General features: G+C 52.4%; 1 protein-coding gene across 1 annotated transcript in view; it reads right to left on the minus strand.

Annotated features, from left to right (window-relative positions):
* Positions 1-17,686, minus strand: part of LOC144112058 (uncharacterized) — an 89,304-nt gene extending 71,618 nt beyond the window's left edge. Inside the window, exons 1-3 of the mRNA XM_077645136.1 lie at positions 17,464-17,686; positions 16,187-16,375; positions 15,362-15,480 (exon numbers count right to left, since the gene is read on the minus strand). Of these exons, the coding sequence (XP_077501262.1) occupies positions 15,362-15,480; positions 16,187-16,375; positions 17,464-17,604 (449 nt within the window). The 5' untranslated portion in view covers positions 17,605-17,686. The remainder of the gene's footprint in view (positions 1-15,361; positions 15,481-16,186; positions 16,376-17,463) is intronic.
* Positions 17,687-18,370: the final 684 nt, after the last annotated feature.

Raw genomic sequence — 18,370 nt, forward strand, 5'->3', positions numbered from 1 at the left:
ATGCTGTAATGACGTGGTATCGCTCTCCGCCGGAATCCCGGCAGTCAATGAGTTGCCCACGTGTTAACGCAGATGACCGGAAGCACAGCGTGGTACGTAGCTCTGATGCAAGTCAACCTGCGGCAAAGAGTGCTGCATAGTGATTAGTGCGATGACAGCTGTTTTCGCCGCTGCTGCTAAGTGAGAGTAGACGGGGAACAGAGGCTCCTTTTCTAGCCGGCAGTAGACCACGTGGTGCAGGTCAGAGGGGCCAGTTGATATGATGTAATGACGTGGTATCGCTCTCCGCCTGAATCTCGGCAGTCAATCAGTTGCCTACGTGTGGTAACGAAGATGGCCGGAAGCTCAGCCTGGTACGTAGCTCTGATGCAAGTAAACCTGCGGCAAAGAGCGCAGCAAAGTGATTAGTGCGAAGAAAGCTGTTTTCGCCGCTGATGCTAAGTGAGGGTAGACGGGAAACAGATGCTCCTTTTTTAGACGGCAGCAGACCACGTGGTGCAGGTCAGAGGGGCCAGGTGAAATTCTGTGATGACGTAGTATCGCTCTCCGCTGGTATCCCGGCAGTCAATCAGTTGGCCACGTGTGGTAACGCAGATGACCGGAAACACAGCCTTGTACACAGCTCTGATACAAGTAAACCTGCGGCAAAGAGCGCAGCAAAGTGATTAGTGCGATGAAAGTTGTTTTCGCAGCTGCTGCTAAGTGAGGGTAGACGGAGAACAGATGCTCCTTTCTTAGCCGGCAGCAGACCACGTGGTGCAGGTCAGAGGGGCCAGGTGAAACGCTGTGATGACGTTGTATCGCTCTCCGCTGGTATCCCAGCAGTCAATCAGTTGACCACGTGTGGTAACGCAGATGACCGGAAACACAGCCTTGTACACAGCTCTGATACAAGTAAACCTGCGGCAAAGAGCGCAGCAAAGTGATTAGTGCGATGAAAGTTGTTTTCGCAGCTGCTGCTAAGTGAGGGTAGACGGGCAACAGACGCTCCTTTTTTAGCCGGCAGCAGACCACGTGGTGCAGGAACAGAGGGGCCAGGTGAAATGCTGTGATGACGTAGTATCGCTCTCCGCTGGTATCCCAGCAGTCAATCAGTTGACCACGTGTGGTAACGCAGATCACCGGAAACACAGCCTTGTACATAGCTCTGATACAAGTAAACCTGCGGCAAAGAGCGCAGCAAAGTGATTAGTGCGATGAAAGTTGTTTTCGCAGCTGCTGCTAAGTGAGGGTAGACGGGCAACAGACGCTCCTTTTTTAGCCGGCAGCAGACCACGTGGTGCAGGTCAGAGGGGCCAGGTGAAACGCTGTGATGACGTTGTATCGCTCTCCGCTGGTATCCCAGCAGTCAATCAGTTGCCTACGTGTGGTAACGCAGATCACCGGAAACACAGCCTTGTACATAGCTCTGATGCAAGTAAACCTGCGGCAAAGAGCGCAGCAAAGTGATTAGTGCGATGAAAGCTGTTTTCGCCGCTGATGCTAAGTGAGGGTAGACGGGGAACAGATGCTCCTTTCTTAGCCGGCAGCAGACCACGTGGTGCAGGTCAGAGGGGCCAGGTGAAACGCTGTGATGACGTTGTATCGCTCTCCGCTGGTATCCCAGCAGTCAATCAGTTGACCACGTGTGGTAACGCAGATGACCGGAAACACAGCCTTGTACACAGCTCTGATACAAGTAAACCTGCGGCAAAGAGCGCAGCAAAGTGATTAGTGCGATGAAAGTTGTTTTCGCAGCTGCTGCTAAGTGAGGGTAGACGGGCAACAGACGCTCCTTTTTTAGCCGGCAGCAGACCACGTGGTGCATGTCAGAGGGGCCAGGTGAAATGCTGTGATGACGTAGTATCGCTCTCCGCTGGTATCCCGGCTGTCAATCAGTTTATCACGTGTGGTAACGCAGATGACCGGAAACACAGCCTGGTACGTAGCTCTGATGCAAGTAAAGCTGCGGCAAAGAGCGCAGCAAAGTGATTAGTGCGAAGAAAGCTGTTTTCGCCGCTGATGCTAAGTGAGGGTAGACGGGGAACAGATGCTCCTTTTTTAGCCGGCAGCAGACCACGTGGTGCAGGTCAGAGGGGCCAGGTGAGATGCTGTGATGACGTGGTATCGCTCTCCACTCGAATACCGGCAGTCAATCAGTTGGCCACGTGTGGTAACGCAGATGACCGGAAACACAGCCTTGTACATAGCTCTGATGCAAGTAAACCTGCGGAAAAGAGCGCAGCAAAGTGATTAGTGCGAAGAAAGCTGTTTTCGCCGCTGCTGCTAAGTGAGGGTAGACGGGGAACAGATGCTCCGTTTCTTGCTGGCAGCAGATCACGTGGGGCAGGTCACAGGGTCCAGAAAATATGCTGTAATGACGTGGTATCGCTCTCCGCTGGAACCCCGGCAGTCACTCAGTTGCCTACGTGTGGTAACGCAGATGACAGGAAGCACAGCCTTGTACTAGCAGCAGCTGCGAAAACAGCTTTCATCGCACTAATCACTTTACTGCGTTCTTTGCCGCAGGCTTACTTCCATCAGAGCTACGTACAAGGCTGTGCTTCCTGTCATCTGCGTTACCACACTAGGCAACTGACTGACTGCCGGGGTTCCAGCGGAGACCGATACCACGTCATTACTGCAATGCTGTGATGACGTAGTATCACTCTTCGCTGGTATCCCGGCAGTCTATCAGTTGGTAACGTGTGGTAACGCAGATGACCGGAAACACAACCTTGTACGTAACTCTGATGCAAGTACACCTGCGGCAAGGAGCGCAGAAAAGTGATTAGTGCGATGAAAGTTGTTTTCGCAGCTGCTGCTAAGTGAGGGTTGACGGGGAACAGACGCTCCTTTTTTAGCCGGCAGCAGACCACGTGGTGCAGGGACAGAGGGGCCAGGTGAAATGCTGTGATGACGTAGTATCGCTCTCCGCTGGTATCCCGGCAGTCAATCAGTTGGCAAACGTGTGGTAACGCAGATGAACGGAAACACAGCCTTGAACATAGCTCTGATGCAAGTAAACCTGCTGCAAAGAGCGCAGCAAAGTGATTAGTGCGAAGAAAGCTGTTTTCGCCGCTGCTGCTAAGCGAGGGTAGACGGGGAACAGATGCTCCTTTTCTTGCTGGCAGCAGACCACGTGGGGCAGGTCACAGGGGCCAGTAGATATGCTGTAATGACGTGGTATCGCTCTCCGCTGGAATCCCGGCAGTCAATCAGTTGCTCACGTGTGGTAACGCAGATGACCGGAAGCTCAGCCTGGTACGTAGCTCCGATGCAAGTAAACCTGCGGCAAAGAGCGCAGCAAAGTGATTAGTGCGAAGAAAGCTGTTTTCGCCGTTGCTGCTAAGTGAGGGTAGACAGGGAACAGACGCTCTTTTTTTAGCCGGCAGCAGACCACGTGGTGCAGGTCACAGGGGCCAGTAGATATGCTGTAATGACGTAGTATCGCTCTCCGCTGGTATCCCGGCTGTCAATCAGTTGATCACGTGTGGGAACGCAGATGACCGGAAACACAGCCTGGTACGTAGCTCTGATGCAAGTAAACCTGCGGCAAAGAGCGCAGCAAAGTGATTAGTGCGAAGAAAGCTGTTTTCGCCGTTGCTGCTAAGTGAGGGTAGACAGGGAACAGACGCTCTTTTTTTAGCCGGCAGCAGACCACGTGGGGCAGGTCACAGGGGCCAGTAGATATGCTGTAATGACGTAGTATCGCTCTCCGCTGGTATCCCGGCTGTCAATCAGTTGATCACGTGTGGGAACGCAGATGACCGGAAACACAGCTTGGTACGTAGCTCTGATGCAAGTAAACCTGCGGCAAAGAGCGCAGCAAAGTGATTAGTGCGAAGAAAGCTGTTTTCGTCGCTGCTGCTAAGTGAGGGTAGACGGGCAACAGATGCTCCTTCTCTTGCTGGGAGCAGATCACGTGGGGCAGGTCACAGGGTCCAGTAGATATGCTGTAATGACGTGGTATCGCTGTCCGCTGGAATCCCGGCAGTCAATCAGTTTCCCAAGTGTGGAAACGCAGATGACAGGAAGCACAGCCTGGTACGTAGCTCTGATGCAAGTAAACCTGCGGCAAAGAGCGCAGCAAAGTGATTATTGCGATGAAAGCTGTTTTCGAAGCTGCTGCTAAGTGAGGGTAGACGGGGAACAGATGATCCTTTTCTTGCTGGCAGCAGATTACGTGGGGCAGGTCACAGGGGCCAGTTTAGATGATGTAATGACGTGGTATCGCTCTCCGCTGGAATCCCGGCAGTCAATCAGTTGCCCACGAGTAATAACGCAGATGACCGGAAACACAGCCTTGTACGTAGCTCTGATGCAAGTGAACCTGCAGCAAAGAGCGCTGAGAGTGATTAGTGCGATGAAATTTGTTTTCGCCGCTGCTGCTAAGTGAGGGTAGACGGGGAACAGATGCTTCTTTTCTTTCTGGCAGCAGATCAGGTGGGGCAGGCCACAGGGGCCAGTCGATATGCTGAAATGACGTGGTATCTCTCTCCGCTGAAATACCGGCAGTCAGTCAGTTGCCCACGTGTGGTAACGCAGATGACCGGAAGCATAGCCTGGTACATAGCACTGATTCAATTGAACCTGCGGCAAAGAGCGCAGCAAAGTGATTAGTACGATGAAAGCTGTTTGCGCTGCTGCTGCTAAGGGAGGGTAGACGGGGAACAGATTCTCTTTTTCTAGCTGGCGAGAGACCACGTGGGGCAGGTCACAGGGGCCAGTTGATATGCGGTAATGACGTGGCATCGCTCTCCACTGGAACCCCGGCAGTCAATCAGTTGCCCACTTGTTACACAGATGACAGGAAGCACAGCGTGGTACGTAGCTCTGATGCAAGTAAGCCTCGGCGGAGAGCGCAGCAAAGTGATTATTGCGATGAAAGCTGTTTTCGCCGCTGCTGCTAAGTGATCTTGTGATTGTCGCTTATATTTTTGCGCTAACATTTGTACATAGAACTATGCACCAACTAGCCCCGCGACAAGTGCAACCAGAGTCTGGTACGTAGCTCTGATGCAAGTCAACCTGCGGCAAAGAGCGCTGCAAAGTGATTAGTGCGATGAAAGGTGTTTTCGCCGCTGCTGCCAAGTGAGGGCAGACGGGGAACAGATGCTACTTTTCTAGCTGGCAGCAGGCCATGTGGGGCTGGTCACAGGGGCCAGTTGATATGCTGTAATGATGTGGTATCGCACTCCGCTGGAATTCCGGCAGTCAATCAGTTTCCCAAGTGTGGTAACGCTGATGACAGGAAGCACAGCCTGGTAGGTAGCTCTGATGCAAGTAAACCTGCGGCAAAGAGCGCATCAAAGTGATTAGTGCGATGAAAGCTGTTTTCGAAGCTGCTGCTAAGTGAGGGTAGACGGGGAACAGATGCTTCTTTTCTTTCTGGCAGCAGATCAGGTGGGGCAGGCCACAGGGGCCAGTCGATATGCTGAAATGACGTGGTATCTCTCTCCGCTGAAATACCGGCAGTCAGTCAGTTGCCCACGTGTGGTAACGCAGATGACCGGAAGCATAGCCTGGTACATAGCACTGATTCAATTGAACCTGCGGCAAAGAGCGCAGCAAAGTGATTAGTACGATGAAAGCTGTTTGCGCTGCTGCTGCTAAGGGAGGGTAGACGGGGAACAGATTCTCTTTTTCTAGCTGGCGAGAGACCACGTGGGGCAGGTCACAGGGGCCAGTTGATATGCTGTAATGACGTGGTATCGCTCTCCGCTAGAATCCCGGCAGTCAGTCAGTTGCCCACGAGTAGTAATGCAGATGACCGGAAACACAGCCTTGTACGTAGCTCTTATGCAAGTAAACCTGCAGCAAAGAGCGCAGAAAAGTGATTTGTATGATGACAGCTGTTTTCGCCGCTGCTGCAAAGTGAGAGTAGACGGGGAACAGATGCTCCTTTTTTAGGCGGCAGTACACCACGTGGTGCAGGTTAGAGGGGCCAGGTGAAATGCTGTGATGACGTGGTATCGCTCTCCGCCTGAATCCCGGCAGTCAATCAGTTGCCCACGTGTGGAAACGCAGATCACCGGAAGCGCAGCCTGGTACGTAGCTCTGATGCAAGTATACCTGCGGCGAACAGCGCAGCAAAGTGATTAGTGCGATGAAAGCTGTTCTCGCTGCTGCTAAGTGAGAGTTGACGGGGAACAGATGCTCCTTTTCTAGCCGGCAGACGATGTGGTGCAGGTCAGAGGGGCCAGGTGAAATGCGGTAATGACGTGGTATCGCTCTCCGCTGGAACCCCGCCAGTCAATCAGTTGCCCACTTGTAACACAGATGGCAGGAAGCACAGCCTGGTACGTAGCTCTGATGCAAGTAAACCTCGGCTAAGAGCGCAGCAAAGTGATTATTGCGATGAAAGCTGTTTTCGCCGCTGCGGCTAAGTGATCTTGTGATTGTCGCTTATATTTTTGCGCTAACATTTGTACATAGAACTATGCACCAACTAGCCCCGCAACAAGTGTTACCAGTGTCTGGTAGGTAGCTCTGATGCATGTCAACCTGAGGCAAAGAGCGCTGAAAAGTGATTAGTGCGATGAAAGTTGTTTTCGCCGTTTCTGCTAAGTGAGGGTAGACGGGGAACAGATGCTTCTTTTCTTGCTGGTAGCAGATCAGGTGGGGCAGGTCACAGGGGCCAGTCGATATGCTGTAATGACGTGCTATCGCTCTCCGCTGGAATTCCGGCAGTCAATCAGTTTCCCAAGTGTGGTAACGCAGATGACAGGAAGCACAGCCTGGTACGTAGCTCTGATGCAAGTAAACCTGCGTCAATGAGCGCAGCAAAGTGATTAGTGCGATGAAAGCTGTTTTCGAAGCTGCTGCTAAGTGAGGGTAGACGGGGAACCGATGCTCCTTTTCTTGCTGGCAGCAGATTACGTGGGGTAGGTCACAAGGGCCAGTTGATATGCTGTAATGACGTGGTATCACTCTCTGCTGGAGACCCGGCAGTCAATCAGTTGCCCACGTGTTAACGCAGATGACCGGAAGCGCAGCCTGGTACGTAGCTCTGATGCAAGTAAACCTGCAGCAATGAGCGCAGAAAAGTGATTAGTGCGATGACAGCGGTTCTCGCCGTTGCTGCTAAGTGAGGGCAGACGGGGAACAGATGCTCCTTTTCTAGCTGGCAGCTGGCCACGTGGGGCAGGTCACAGCGGCCAGTTGATATGCTGTAATGACGTGGTATCGCTCTCCGCTGGAATCCCGGCAGTCAATCAGTTGCCCACGTGTTAACGCAGATTACCGGAAGCGCAGCCTGGTACGTAGCTCTGATGCAAGTAAACCTGCGGCGATCAGCGCAGCAAAGTGATTAGTACGATGAAAGTTGATTCCCTCGCTCCTGCTAAGTGAGGGCAGACGGGGAACAGATGCCCCTTTTCTAGCTGGCAGCAGGCCACGTGGGGCAGGTCAGAGCGGCCAGTTGATATGCTGTAATGACGTGGTATCGCTCTCCGCTGGAATCCCGGCAGTCAATCAGTTTCCCAAGTGTGAAATCGCAGATGACAGGAAGCACAGCCTGGTACGTAGCTCTGATGCAAGTAAACCTGCGGCAAAGAGCGCAGCAAAGTGATTAGTGCGATGAAAGCTGTTTTCGAAGCTGCTGCTAAGTGAGGGTAGACGGGGAACAGATGCTCCTTTTCTAGCTGGCAGCAGGCCACGTGGGGCAGGTCAGAGCGGCCAGTTGATATGCTGTAATGACGTGGTATCGCTCTCCGCTGGAATCCCGGCAGTCAATCAGTTTCCCAAGTGTGGAAACGCAGATGCCAGGAAGCACAGCCTGGTACGTAGCTCTGATGCAAGTAAACCTGCGGCAAAGAGCGCAGCAAAGTGATTAGTGCGATGAAAGCTGTTTTCGAAGCTGCTGCTAAGTGAGGGTAGACGGGGAACAGATGATCCTTTTCTTGCTGGCAGCAGATTACGTGGGGTAGGTCACAGGGGCCAGTTGATATGCTGTAATGATGTGGTATCGCTCTCTGCTGGAGTCCCGGCAGTCAATCAGTTGCTCACATGTGGTAACGCAGATGACCGGAAGCACAGCCTGGTACGTAGCTCTGATGCAAGTCAACCTGCGGCAAAGAGCGCTGAGAGTGATTAGTGCGATGAAAGTTGTTTTCGCCGCTGCTGCTAAGTGAGGGTAGACGGGGAACAGATGCTTCTTTTCTTTCTGGCAGCAGATCAGGTGGGGCAGGCCACAGGGGCCAGTCGATATGCTGAAATGACGTGGTATCTCTCTCCGCTGAAATACCGGCAGTCAGTCAGTTGCCCACGTGTGGTAACGCAGATGACCGGAAGCATAGCCTGGTACATAGCACTGATTCAATTGAACCTGCGGCAAAGAGCGCAGCAAAGTGATTAGTACGATGAAAGCTGTTTGCGCTGCTGCTGCTAAGGGAGGGTAGACGGGGAACAGATTCTCTTTTTCTAGCTGGCGAGAGACCACGTGGGGCAGGTCACAGGGGCCAGTTGATATGCTGTAATGACGTGGTATCGCTCTCCGCTGGAATCCCGGCAGTCAATCAGTTGCCCACGAGTAGTAATGCAGATGACCGGAAACACAGCCTTGTACGTAGCTCTGATGCAAGTAAACCTGCAGCAAAGAGCGCAGAAAAGTGATTTGTATGATGACAGCTGTTTTCGCCGCTGCTGCAAAGTGAGAGTAGACGGGGAACAGATGCTCCTTTTTTAGGCGGGAGTACACCACGTGGTGCAGGTTAGAGGGGCCAGGTGAAATGCTGTGATGACGTGGTATCGCTCTCCGCCTGAATCCCGGCAGTCAATCAGTTGCCCACGTGTGGAAACGCAGATCACCGGAAGCGCAGCCTGGTACGTAGCTCTGATGCAAGTATACCTGCGGCGAACAGCGCAGCAAAGTGATTAGTGCGATGAAAGCTGTTCTCGCTGCTGCTAAGTGAGAGTTGACGGGGAACAGATGCTCCTTTTCTAGCCGGCAGACGATGTGGTGCAGGTCAGAGGGGCCAGGTGAAATGCGGTAATGACGTGGTATCGCTCTCCGCTGGAACCCCGCCAGTCAATCAGTTGCCCACTTGTAACACAGATGGCAGGAAGCACAGCCTGGTACGTAGCTCTGATGCAAGTAAACCTCGGCGAAGAGCGCAGCAAAGTGATTATTGCGATGAAAGCTGTTTTCGCCGCTGCGGCTAAGTGATCTTGTGATTGTCGCTTATATTTTTGCGCTAACATTTGTACATAGAACTATGCACCAACTAGCCCCGCAACAAGTGTTACCAGTGTCTGGTAGGTAGCTCTGATGCATGTCAACCTGAGGCAAAGAGCGCTGAAAAGTGATTAGTGCGATGAAAGTTGTTTTCGCCGTTGCTGCTAAGTGAGGGTAGACGGGGAACAAATGCTTCTTTTCTTGCTGGTAGCAGATCAGGTGGGGCAGGTCACAGGGGCCAGTCGATATGCTGTAATGACGTGCTATCGCTCTCCGCTGGAATTCCGGCAGTCAATCAGTTTCCCAAGTGTGGTAACGCAGATGACAGGAAGCACAGCCTGGTACGTAGCTCTGATGCAAGTAAACCTGCGTCAATGAGCGCAGCAAAGTGATTAGTGCGATGAAAGCTGTTTTCGAAGCTGCTGCTAAGTGAGGGTAGACGGGGAACCGATGCTCCTTTTCTTGCTGGCAGCAGATTACGTGGGGTAGGTCACAGGGGCCAGTTGATATGCTGTAATGACGTGGTATCACTCTCTGCTGGAGACCCGGCAGTCAATCAGTTGCCCACGTGTTAACGCAGATGACCGGAAGCGCAGCCTGGTACGTAGCTCTGATGCAAGTAAACCTGCAGCAATGAGCGCAGAAAAGGGATTAGTGCGATGACAGCGGTTTTCGCCGTTGCTGTTAAGTGAGGGCAGACGGGGAACAGATGCTCCTTTTCTAGCTGGCAGCTGGCCACGTGGGGCAGGTCACAGCGGCCAGTTGATATGCTGTAATGACGTGGTATCGCTCTCCGCTGGAATCCCGGCAGTCAATCAGTTGCCCACGTGTTAACGCAGATTACAGGAAGCGCAGCCTGGTACGTAGCTCTGATGCAAGTAAACCTGCAGCAATGAGCGCAGAAAAGGGATTAGTGCGATGACAGCGGTTTTCGCCGTTGCTGTTAAGTGAGGGCAGACGGGGAACAGATGCTCCTTTTCTAGCTGGCAGCAGGCCACGTGGGGCAGGTCAGAGCGGCCAGTTGATATGCTGTAATGACGTGGTATCGCTCTCCGCTGGAATCCCGGCAGTCAATCAGTTTCCCAAGTGTGGAAACGCAGATGACAGGAAGCACAGCCTGGTACGTAGCTCTGATGCAAGTAAACCTGCGGCAAAGAGCGCAGCAAAGTGATTAGTGCGATGAAAGCTGTTTTCGAAGCTGCTGCTAAGTGAGGGTAGACGGGGAACAGATGCTCCTTTTCTAGCTGGCAGCAGGCCACGTGGGGCAGGTCAGAGTGGCCAGTTGATATGCTGTAATGACGTGGTATCGCTCTCCGCTGGAATCCCGGCAGTCAATCAGTTTCCCAAGTGTGAAATCGCAGATGACAGGAAGCACAGCCTGGTACGTAGCTCTGATGCAAGTAAACCTGCGGCAAAGAGCGCAGCAAAGTGATTAGTGCGATGAAAGCTGTTTTCGAAGCTGCTGCTAAGTGAGGGTAGACGGGGAACAGATGCTCCTTTTCTAGCTGGCAGCAGGCCACGTGGGGCAGGTCAGAGCGGCCAGTTGATATGCTGTAATGACGTGGTATCGCTCTCCGCTGGAATCCCGGCAGTCAATCAGTTTCCCAAGTGTGGAAACGCAGATGACAGGAAGCACAGCCTGGTACGTAGCTCTGATGCAAGTAAACCTGCGGCAAAGAGCGCAGCAAAGTGATTAGTGCGATGAAAGCTGTTTTCGAAGCTGCTGCTAAGTGAGGGTAGACGGGGAACAGATGATCCTTTTCTTGCTGGCAGCAGATTACGTGGGGCAGGTCACAGGGGCCAGTTTAGATGATGTAAAGACGTGGTATCGCTCTCTGCTGGAATACCGGCAGTCAGTCAGTTGCCCACTTGTGGTAACACAGATGACAGGAAGCACAGCCTGGTACGAAGCTCTGATGCAAGTAAACCTGCGGCGAAGAGCGCAGCAAAGTGATTAGTGCGATGAAAGTTGTTTTCGCCGCTCCTGCTAATTGAGGGTAGACGAGAAACAGATGCTCCTTTTCAAGGTGGCAGCAGACCACGTGGGGCTGGTCACAGGGGCCAGTTGATATGCTGAAATGACGTGGTATCTCTCTCCGCTGAAATTCCGGCAGTCAGTCAGTAGCCCACGTGTGGTAACGCAGATGACCGGAAGCATAGCCTGGTACATAGCACTGATTCAATTGAACCTGCGGCAAAGAGCGCAGCAAAGTGATTAGTACGATGAAAGCTGTTTGCGCTGCTGCTGCTAAGTGAGGGTAGACGGGGAACAGATGCTCTTTTTCTAGCTGGCGAGAGACCACGTGGGGCAGGTCACACGGGCCAGGTGAATTGCGGTAATGACGTGGTATCGCTCTCCGCTGGAACCCCGCCAGTCAATCAGTTGCCCACTTGTAACACAGATGGCAGGAAGCACAGCCTTGTACGTAGCTCTGATGCAAGTAAACCTCGGCGAAGAGCGCAGCAAAGTGATTATTGCGATGAAAGCTGTTTTCGCCGCTGCGGCTAAGTGATCTTGTGATTGTCTCTTATATTTTTGCGCTAAAATTTGTACATAGAACTATGCACCAACTAGCCCCGCAACAAGTGTTACCACAGTCTGGTACGTAGCTCTGATGCAAGTCAACCTGCGGCAAGGAGCGCAGAAAAGTGATTAGTGCGATGACAGCGGTTTTCGCCGCTGCTGCTAAGTGAGGGCAGACGGGGAACAGATGCTCCTTTTCTAGCTGGCAGCAGGCCACGTGGGGCAGGTCAGAGCGGCCAGTTGATATTCTGTAATGACGTGGTATCGCTCTCCGCTGGAATCCCGGCAGTCAATCAGTTTCCCAAGTGTGGAAACGCAGATGACAGGAAGCACAGCCTGGTACGTAGCTCTGATGCAAGTAAACCTGCAGCAAAGAGCGCAGAAAAGTGATTTGTGCGAGTACAGCTGTTTTCGCAGCTGCTGCTAAGTGAGAGTAGACGGGGAACAGATGCTCCTTTTCTTGCTGGCAGCAGATTACGTGGGGCAGGTCACAGGGGCCAGTTGATATGCTGTAATGACGTGGTATCACTCTCCGCTGGAGTCCCGGCAGTCAATCAGTTGCCCACTTGTGGTAACACAGATGACAGGAAGCACAGCCTGGTACGTAGCTCTGATGCAAGTAAACCTGCGGCGAAGAGCGCAGCAAAGTGTTTAGTGCGATGAAAGTTGTTTTCGCCGCTCCTGCTAATTGAGGGTAGACGAGGAACAGATTCTCCTTTTCTTGCTGGCAGCAGATTACGTGGGGCAGGTCACAGGGGCCAGTTGATATTCTGTAATGACGTGGTATCGCTCTCCGCTGGAATCCCGGCAGTCAATCAGTTTCCCAAGTGTGGAAACGCAGATGACAGGAAGCACAGCCTGGTACGTAGCTCTGATGCAAGTAAACCTGCAGCAAAGAGCGCAGAAAAGTGATTTGTGCGAGTACAGCTGTTTTCGCAGCTGCTGCTAAGTGAGAGTAGACGGGGAACAGATCCTCCTTTTCTTGCTGGCAGCAGATTACGTGGGGCAGGTCACAGGGGCCAGTTGATATGCTGTAATGACGTGGTATCACTCTCCGCTGGAGTCCCGGCAGTCAATCAGTTTCCCAAGTGTGGAAACGCAGATGACAGGAAGCTCAGCCTGGTACGTAGCTCTGATGCCAGTAAACCTGCGGCAAAGAGCGCAGCAAAGTGATTAGTGCGATGAAAGCTGTTTTCGAAGCTGCTGCTAAGTGAGGGTAGACGGGGAACAGATTATCCTTTTCTTGCTGGCAGCAGATTACGTGGGGCAGGTCACAGGGGCCAGTTGATATGCTGTAATGACGTGGCATCGCTCTCCGCTGGAGTCCCGGCAGTCAATCAGTTGCCCACTTGTGGTAACACAGATGACAGGAAGCACAGCCTGGTACGTAGCTCTGATGCAAGTAAACCTGCGGCGAAGAGCGCAGCAATGTGATTAGTGCGATGAAAGTTGTTTTCGCCGCTCCTGCTAATTGAGGGTAGACGAGGAACAGATGATCCTTTTCTAGGTGGCAGCAGACCACGTGGGGCAGGTCACAGGGGCCAGTTGATATGCTATAATGACGTGGTATCGCTCTCCGCTGGAATCCTGGCAGTCAATCAGTTGTCAACGTGTGGTTACGTAGATAACCGGAAGCTCAGCCTGGTACATAGCGCTGATGAAAGTAAACCTGCGGCAAAGAGCGCAGCAATGTGATTAGTGCGATGAAAGTTGTTTTCGCCGCTGCTGCTAAGTGAGAGTAGACGGGGAACAGATGCTCCTTTTCTTGCTGGCAGCAGATCAGGTGGGGCAGGCCACAGGGGCCAGTCGATATGCTGAAATGACGTGGTATCTCTCTCCGCTGAAATACCGGCAGTCAGTCAGTTGCCCACGTGTGGTAACGCAGATGACCGGAAGCATAGCCTGGTACATAGCACTGATTCAATTGAACCTGCGGCAAACAGCGCAGCAAAGCGATCAGTACGATGAAAGCTGTTTTCGCTGCTGCTGCTAAGTGAGGGTAGACGGGGAACAGATGCTCTTTTTCTAGCTGGCGAGAGACCACGTGGGGCAGGTCACAGGGGCCAGTTGATATGCTGTAATGACGTGGTATCGCTCTCCGCTGGAATCTCGGCAGTCAATCAGTTGCCCACGAGTAGTAACGCAGATGACCGGAAACACAGCCTTGTACGTAGCTCTGATGCAAGTAAACTTGCAGCAAAGAGCGCAGAAAAGTGATTTGTATGATGACAGCTGTTTTCGCCGCTGCTGCTAAGTGAGAGTAGATGGGGAACAGATGCTCCTTATTTTAGGCGGCAGTAGACCAAGTGGTGCAGGTTAGAGGGGCCAGGTGAAATGCTGTGATGACGTGGTATCGCTCTCCGCCTGAATCCCGGCAGTCAATCAGTTGCCCACGTGTGGAAACGCAGATGACCGGAAGCGCAGCCTGGTACGTAGCTCTGATACAAGTATACCTGCGGCGAACAGCGCAGCAAAGTGATTAGTGCGATGAAAGCTGTTTAGAAACTGCTGCTAAGTGAGGGTAGACGGGGAATAGATGCTCCTTTTCTTGCTGGCAGCAGATTACGTGGGGTAGGTCACAAGGGCCAGTTGATATGCTGTAATCACGTGGTATCGCTCTCTGCTGGAGTCCCGGCAGTCAATCAGTTGCTCACATGTGGTAACGCAGATGACCGGAAGCACCGCCTGGTACGTAGCTCTGATGCAAGTCAACCTGCGGCAAAGAGCGCAGAAAAGTGATTATTGCGATGAAAGTTGTTTTCGCCGCTGCTGCTAAGTGAGGGTAGACGGGGAACAGATGCTCCTTTTCTTGCTGGTAGCAGATCAGGTGGGGCAGGTCACAGAGGCCAGTCGATATGCTGTAATGACGTGCTATCGCTCTCCGCTGAAATACTGGAAGTCAGTCAGTTGCCCACGTGGGGTAACGCAGATGACAGGAAGCACAGCCTTGTATGTAGCTCTTGTATCGTACGTCTAAAGGGAATAGGCACACATTGCAGCAAGGTGCTGTGCCGACGAAGAAAAAGCCTCTCGGCAGTTTATTCCTCTCCTTTTTAAAGGCCACGAAACGAAAGAGGGGAAGGGGAACGAGGGAGGGAAAGATGCGGCCCGCCGTTCTCGGGCTGGTAAGCTGCTATCTGATACATTTTCTCTTCTGTATAAAAAACAAAAAAAAAACAAAAAGACAAACTACGATATTTGGCGGAAACTGCAGTCATAGTGAAGTCGTCGAGGTTCCGCACGTTGCCTGGTTGATTTCCGCGGACCTGACGAGGTGAGATCGTTTTCATGCGTAGCTGCTTTTGGATCTTCGATGTTCTGTCTGTGCCGTGGAGATTGTTCTTGCGAGATGTCGACGTCCCGGCCTGTCTCCTGAGCCGCGTGCGTCGGATGCACCATGTTTTGTCGGTCTGTATGTGCGTGTCCTCCCGGGCCGTCGATATCCTGGTCTTTGTCGCTGAGACACTGTTTTCCCAGGCTGTCGACGTCCTGATCTCTGTGCATACTTTCATCGCCTCCGGGAATGTGCAGCAAGTGTTGCCTGTTTCTCCTCAAGAGCCGCTGGTTCTCAGTCTTCACCACGTACGACCTCGGTGCTGCTTTCTCGATTACTGTTGCTGTGCGTGACCAGTTGTCGCCGTGCACACGAACTGAACTGCCCTCTTTGAGAGGTGGCATACCTTTCCCCTCGAAGATTGGCAATGCTTTCGCACTGGGACACTGGAATCCTCGTTGTATTCAGGCAGGGAAGTGCGGAGGCGTCGGCCTTGCAGCAGTTCGCCCGGAGAGCGGCCATCTTCTAAGGGAGAAGAACGATAGGCTAAGAGACTCAACCAAAAGTCACCGCGTGACTCATTCGTCTTCTTATGGATGCGCTTAATTATCTGAACCCCCTTTTCCGCAAGCCCATTTGACCTTGGGAATTCTGGACTCGATGTGATGTGCTGGAAGTCGTACTTCTGCGCAAACAAACGAAATTCTCGCGATGAAAACTGGGGCCCGTTGTCAGTCCACACTTGCACCGGGATGCCGTACCGTGAGAAAATGGCCGATATCTTGACTATGACCTCTTTTGCCGCTGTGCCTCTTAGCTTCTCTACTTCAGGGAAATTTGAGTGGGCATCGTACACTACGACATAAGCGGCTCCCCCAAACTGGCAGAGGTCAATTCCTACGCGGTACCATGGCCTATCCGGGGTGGGCTGCATGAGCAAGGATTCCCTCTGCTGGTTGTACGCATACTTTTGGCAAGTACTGCACACTCGCACGAACTCGTCAATGGCACTGTTTAGCGCAGGCCAGAATACCAATCTCCGCGCGCTGGCTTTGCATTTATTTAGTCCAAGGTGCCCCTCGTGAATCCTCTGAAGAATTTCTGCTCTCATAGATTTAGGTAAGACAACTTTAGAGCCCTTGAGCAGTATTCCTTCTACCACAGACAGCTCTCTGGCAAACGGTTTCAGTTCACCGTCCATGGCAGCCCCTTGTGAAATTCGCTGTCTCACCTCGCTTAAGTACGGGTCATCCCTGATTTCCTTTTCCAGACGCTCTTTCATTGGCGTGCTTACGATGCTGGAGACGACCTGTACGGCATGGATGTCGCAGTCTGCTTCCGATGAGGCACTCGACGCCTGCGTTGGCACCGGTGCACGTGACAACATGTCCGCCAGCAGCAAGTCTTTGCCAGGAACGAACTGCAACGTATAATCATATTGTAGCAGCCTAATAAAAAAACGCTGCAATCGCGGAGGCATGTCTGCAATGTTCTTTTGGGAAATTGCAAGCAAGGGCTTATGGTCAGTTTCGATCAGTAGCCTGCGGCCATAAACAAAATGATGGAACTTTTCGCATGCGAACACTACCGCAAGCGTTTCCTTTTCAATTTGCGAATAGCGGGTTTCGCTATCTGTTAGGGTCCTTGATGCGTACGACACTGGTCGCCAGTCACTGCCATATCGCTGCAGTAGTGCAGCGCCCAAACCATTCCCCGAAGCGTCCGCAGTGATCTTGGTTTCCTTTGCTTCATCAAAAAGCGCCAGTATAGGAGGGTTTGTCAGTGCGTCGCAAATTTCTCTCCATTCACGCTGATGCGCCGCCGTCCATTCAAACATGACGTTTTCTTTTAAGAGTGTGCGCAGTAAGACTGTCTTATCACTCAGTGACGGGACGTACTTGCGAAAGTAGTTAACAACGCCCATCATTCTGCGCACTGAATGCCTATCTTGCGGCGCCGGCAGCGAAAGGACGCTTTCAACTAAGTTGCGACCGGGGCGAACGCCTTGCTCACCTATTACGTCGCCCAAGAACGCAATTTCTTTCAACCCAAACACGCATTTCTGCCTGTTAAACGTCAAGCCCGCCTGTGCTGCCCGCGTTAGCACGGCCTGGAGGCGCTCGTTATGCTGCTTCTTACTGTCACCCCACACTAGAATATCATCAATGTATATGCGGACGCCTTCCAGTCCCTCGAAGATTTCAGTTAGCGTTTTCTGGAAAACTTCGCTCGCTGATGAAATTCCAAAAGGAAGACGCAAAAATCGGTAACACCCAAATGGTGTCGCAAAAGTACACACCCGCGATGTAGCTTCCTCTAATGGGATTTGATGGAAACCTGCATTTGCGTCTAGCCAGGAAAAAAACTTTGCACCCGAAAGCTCTGCCTCAATCTCTTCCCTTGTTGGCATTGGATAGTGCTCGCGTTTGATGTTCTTGTTGATTTCCCTTGGATCCATGCAGACACGAAGCGCTCCATCTTTCTTACGCGCTATCACCAAGGGCTTACCCATTCTGTGGGCTCATCCACCTTTTTGATAATGGCAGCCTTTTCCATGCGCTCCAGTTCTTGTCGAAGAGGGTCCCGGAGGGCCAAAGGTACTCTTCGTGCTGGATGCACTACTGGGACAGCATCCGCCCGCAGGACCATCCGGTACTGCCGTCCAACACACCCCGTACCCTGGAACAAGTCTGGAAAGGCTTTCTCCGGTGCTGTCTCATTCCATTCCACCGAATCCACAGCTTCCGGCCCTAGCCCAAACTGCTGACATGTCTGCAGCCCTAGTATGGCCTGCCGACCCTTCTTGACCACGAAGAAGGTCACAACGTGTGCCACACCGTTGAGAACAAGGATCTCTCTATCCACTCTGACATGCTTGATAGCACTGCCGTTGTACGCGTTCAGCACTGCAGTGCTTTTCTGGAGGCTCGCGGTGTTTTTCAAACGACGGTAAAGAGTTACAGGAACTATGTTTTCTTGTGAGCCTGTGTCAACTTTGAATATAATTTCTTTGCCGCGTATGTTTCCGCCGACCGTCCAGTCTGCACCGGCCCCGCCGCTGATTCCGCACACTCCGATATCTAAAATATCGAACCCGTCCTCCATCTTATCTTCTTTTACTTAATCTACCTGTCTGCTCTGGCGGCGCCTGCAGCATACCGCAAAATGATTCGGCTTCTTGCAAGCATAACATATCTTTCCATACGCCGGGCAGTCTCCTTGCGCATGAGCCCTGTTGCATTGTCGACATCGAAAAGGTTTCCGGTCATGCTCCCGTTTGTGGGCGTAGTCTACTTGTAGGGTGTCATTCGACCAAGCAGCATTTTGCCGCGCCGAGACCTCGGCCGCTTTGCACATCTGCTCCGCCTTCTGTAAGGTTAGGTCCTTTTCTCGTAGCATTTTCTCTCTTATCTTC

The sequence above is a fragment of the Amblyomma americanum genome, unplaced genomic scaffold, assembly GCF_052857255.1.
Source record: "Amblyomma americanum isolate KBUSLIRL-KWMA unplaced genomic scaffold, ASM5285725v1 scaffold_40, whole genome shotgun sequence".
Lineage (NCBI taxonomy): Eukaryota > Metazoa > Arthropoda > Arachnida > Ixodida > Ixodidae > Amblyomma > Amblyomma americanum.